This window comes from Galeopterus variegatus, unplaced genomic scaffold (assembly GCF_000696425.1).
Source record: "Galeopterus variegatus unplaced genomic scaffold, G_variegatus-3.0.2 Scaffold3850, whole genome shotgun sequence".
Taxonomy (NCBI): Eukaryota; Metazoa; Chordata; class Mammalia; order Dermoptera; family Cynocephalidae; genus Galeopterus; species Galeopterus variegatus.
Window position 1 is genome coordinate 121,892 of NW_007729961.1, and position 3,218 is coordinate 125,109.

General features: G+C 40.1%; 1 protein-coding gene across 1 annotated transcript in view; it reads right to left on the bottom strand.

Annotated features, from left to right (window-relative positions):
* Window positions 1–3,218, bottom strand: part of LOC103601717 (protocadherin-23-like) — a 125,042-nt gene that overhangs the window by 60,555 nt on the left and 61,269 nt on the right. The window contains 2 exon segments of the mRNA XM_008586139.1: window positions 1,767–1,976; window positions 2,171–2,305. Of these exon segments, the coding sequence (XP_008584361.1) occupies window positions 1,767–1,976; window positions 2,171–2,305 (345 nt within the window).

The following is a 3,218-nucleotide window of genomic DNA, read 5'->3' on the forward strand; positions in this document are numbered from 1 at the left end:
ATTTCAAACAGTAGAGTCACTACAAGTACCAAGCTATCAAAACGTACACATCCCTTGGTATCCCCGGTGCCTTCCGCTCTCTGCAACTGAACATGGAGGCATTTTGGATTTTCGTAAGATCGTTCCCACCCTTGCCAGCACCTTCTTTCCTCTTTCTCCCTGTGGGCAGCCTTTCTCCCTTCTTTGCAGGGGCTCTTTTAGGCCTGAGCTCTAATTTTGGAAGGGCAGTGTTAACAGACACCCCTGCCGATCTCCTCTGAGGCTTATCCTTCACCTTGGTTTTGTCAAATTTAGCACCGTCTTCAACCTATTTCTTGGGCATGGTGGCTTGGCAGGTGGCTTTGCCAACCCAAGGCATGCTTCTGTCTTCCTCACACTGCTCCTGGAAAGATTCCTGAGTTCCATGGCCATCCAGCGGTGTGGAGCTCCTAGATTCCACCCTGGCCGAGAAGGTGCATGTTGCTTGGGCAGGTCCGCATGGGGAGCCCCCCGTAGCCCAGAATAGAAAGGCAAGGATAGCTTTCTTATTTTTTTAAAAAGATATAATTTTATTGGATCCTTTTAAAAGGTGGTAGAACAGCTTTATTTTAATGTATCAATATTTATGATATGCTGGGAAATACGTCCTTTTTACTTTTTAAACTTACGGAAAAATTTTTAGTTGACAACTTAAAAACGTGTGTGTGTTATGGGGGAGGGCACACAGTTTCTTTAAGATTCTTTTAAAGGTAAGTGGAGCAAAAAAGGCTGAAGATCATAGGTAGAGACTCTAGGAGAAGAGGCCAGACCATGATGGGGGAGGGTGAAGAGGGGGTGATGCTAACTTCAGGTTTGGAGACATTGATGATGTGATGTTGTTAGATATGAAGGTTGGTCCTTGGGGCCATCAGGAAATACTGAAGCCATTTGAAATGGGAGAAAAAAGATAACTAGGTGTCCTGGGGTTAAAACACAGCAGGTGTCTAGTCCAGCTTTGCCACCAGAATTGTCTTCCACCTTCATTGTCTTTCAACTATTTGACCACTCCATAAATTGTTGAAAATGGATAATGATGCAAATGATTCTTGTGCTCAGAAATACAAGTTAATCATGTTTGGTGGAATGCCATTGATTATCGTCCTGCGGATAGCCCTCTTCTGCATTTCTGAATTCCTATTCCTTTGTGTGTGTGTGTGGGGGGGGGGTTCTTGGCATTCTCCTTGAACCAATTTTAACATCTTTTGGTTCACTCATATTTAGTGAATTAAATAAAAATTGGCAATTGTTAATTCTACATTTATATGACAGTTATTATTTTATTTTTAAAAAATATCCTTTAACGGGACCTAGATCCAGGATGCAGAGAGAGATAGGGAGTCCTTGGGGTACCATTAGTAGCTGAAGTCAGGGACTGGATGAGATGACCCAACAAGAGTGAGTCTATGAGAAAATAAAAATAAAATAAAAACTTTTCATATGAAAGAAACAAAACAGAAGAAAAGTTGTCTGTTTCTTCTGTACATCCATTAATGTTAGTACCAAAAAAAAAATTCACAGGCACTTTCAAGGGCAGATTTTTAAAGGATTGGGAGGGCAGATTTTTAAAGGATTGGGGGTTCAGAGTGGCCGTGGGCAGGAGCTGGAAAGGAGGCTCATGGCACCGCTCAGTTCTTACTGGCTCTATGTTCTGTAGGGAACGCAGTAGATATCAAATACAGAATAACCAACATAGAGTGTGTGTCAACTCACTGCGTATCCTGAGGGAATTTTAACAAAAAAATACTTACGAATTATGTGATATTTGACAGCTCTGTTCATGCCAGCATCCATATCAGAGGCCAAAACAGTATAGACAATCTCTGGTTCTTGGTTTTCCAGAACCTCAATGTCATGACTGGAGACAATAAATTCTGGTGCGTGATCATTTTCATCTTCAACAGTGCAGAGAATTGTTGTGGTGCTGGACAGGGAAGGGACACCCCCGTCTCGTACGAGTACTAACATAGAACATAAAGATGGCATGATGTGTGGTCATTAATTCATACCTGAAATACATTGTTCTAACTAGACAGAATCAGACTAAATTAATCGTGTAGCACTGGGTCAGTAATAATTTAAAGACACCCTACGGAAATGTAACATGTCACCACTGAACTATCTCTTTTAGCATGATAGTGAAGGGATCTCTTACCTCGAAGGGTGAAGACTTCCTGAACTTCTCTGTCAAGTGTGGTGGTTGTCACTACCTCTCCAGTGTCAGGATTTATCGCAAACAACCCAAATGAAGCACCTGGCATGATTTCAAAGTGAAGCTTGGAATTGATTCCTTAAGGAAAATATAAAGAAAAACTTAGAGTTATCCCTTTGGAATCTATTTGTCCATTTTCCTGTTCCTTTTGCTTTGAACATGTTAGGCCATAGATGAAAAAGGCAAGATTCTTAGACAGCCTTCAAAACAGCCTTGTTTGGCTGTTCCTGCTAAATAAAAGCCTCATGGGCTGAAATACTTGATTTTCAAAAGTCTTATGAGACTTCCCCACAGTGAATGCTTAGGATTTTTTCCTTCCCATAAAAAATTTCTTATGAGTGTGCAACTCTACAATGTATTCCTAATTACTCCTTCTAACACCCCTGATTGTGATTTAATGACGTAATTGTAAGCTTGTGGGGCAAATGACAATTTCTGTAGATTGACCCAGTTTAAAGGCCTGTGCTCAGTTATAGTACACTGTTTATTCTCAACCTCAGGAGGCAAGACATAGAGTTGCTTCTATGTGCATATTTGTTTTGTTTTGCTTTTTATTTAGTATTCATCGCCTATCAGGAGTGAGAAATGTGGTACCACATTATTAAACATTTTGAAAATAATTCTTTCCATATTTTTGTGGTTTCACTTCTCCCCTGAGAAAAGTATCACTTTATTTCCATCACTGGTTGTGAAGATCATTCATACCATTAACTTTAATGAGTTTATCCCAAGCCACTATAGTTTATTTGCATTTTACACATGTTCCTTTCAATCATTTTCCTATGTTTTTTTTCTTAACTGACAAAGAATATAAGTATATAGTACTCAGAATATATGATGATATCCTTTAATAAAAGATGAAATACCATTCATTCTTTTGCCTTAGCAAAAAAAAACAAACAAAAAAACTTCAATTAAAAATGTTCATGCTGGGGCCGGCCCGGTGGCGCACTGGATGGTGCGCCGCTTGGGAAGCGTGGCGGCGCTCCCG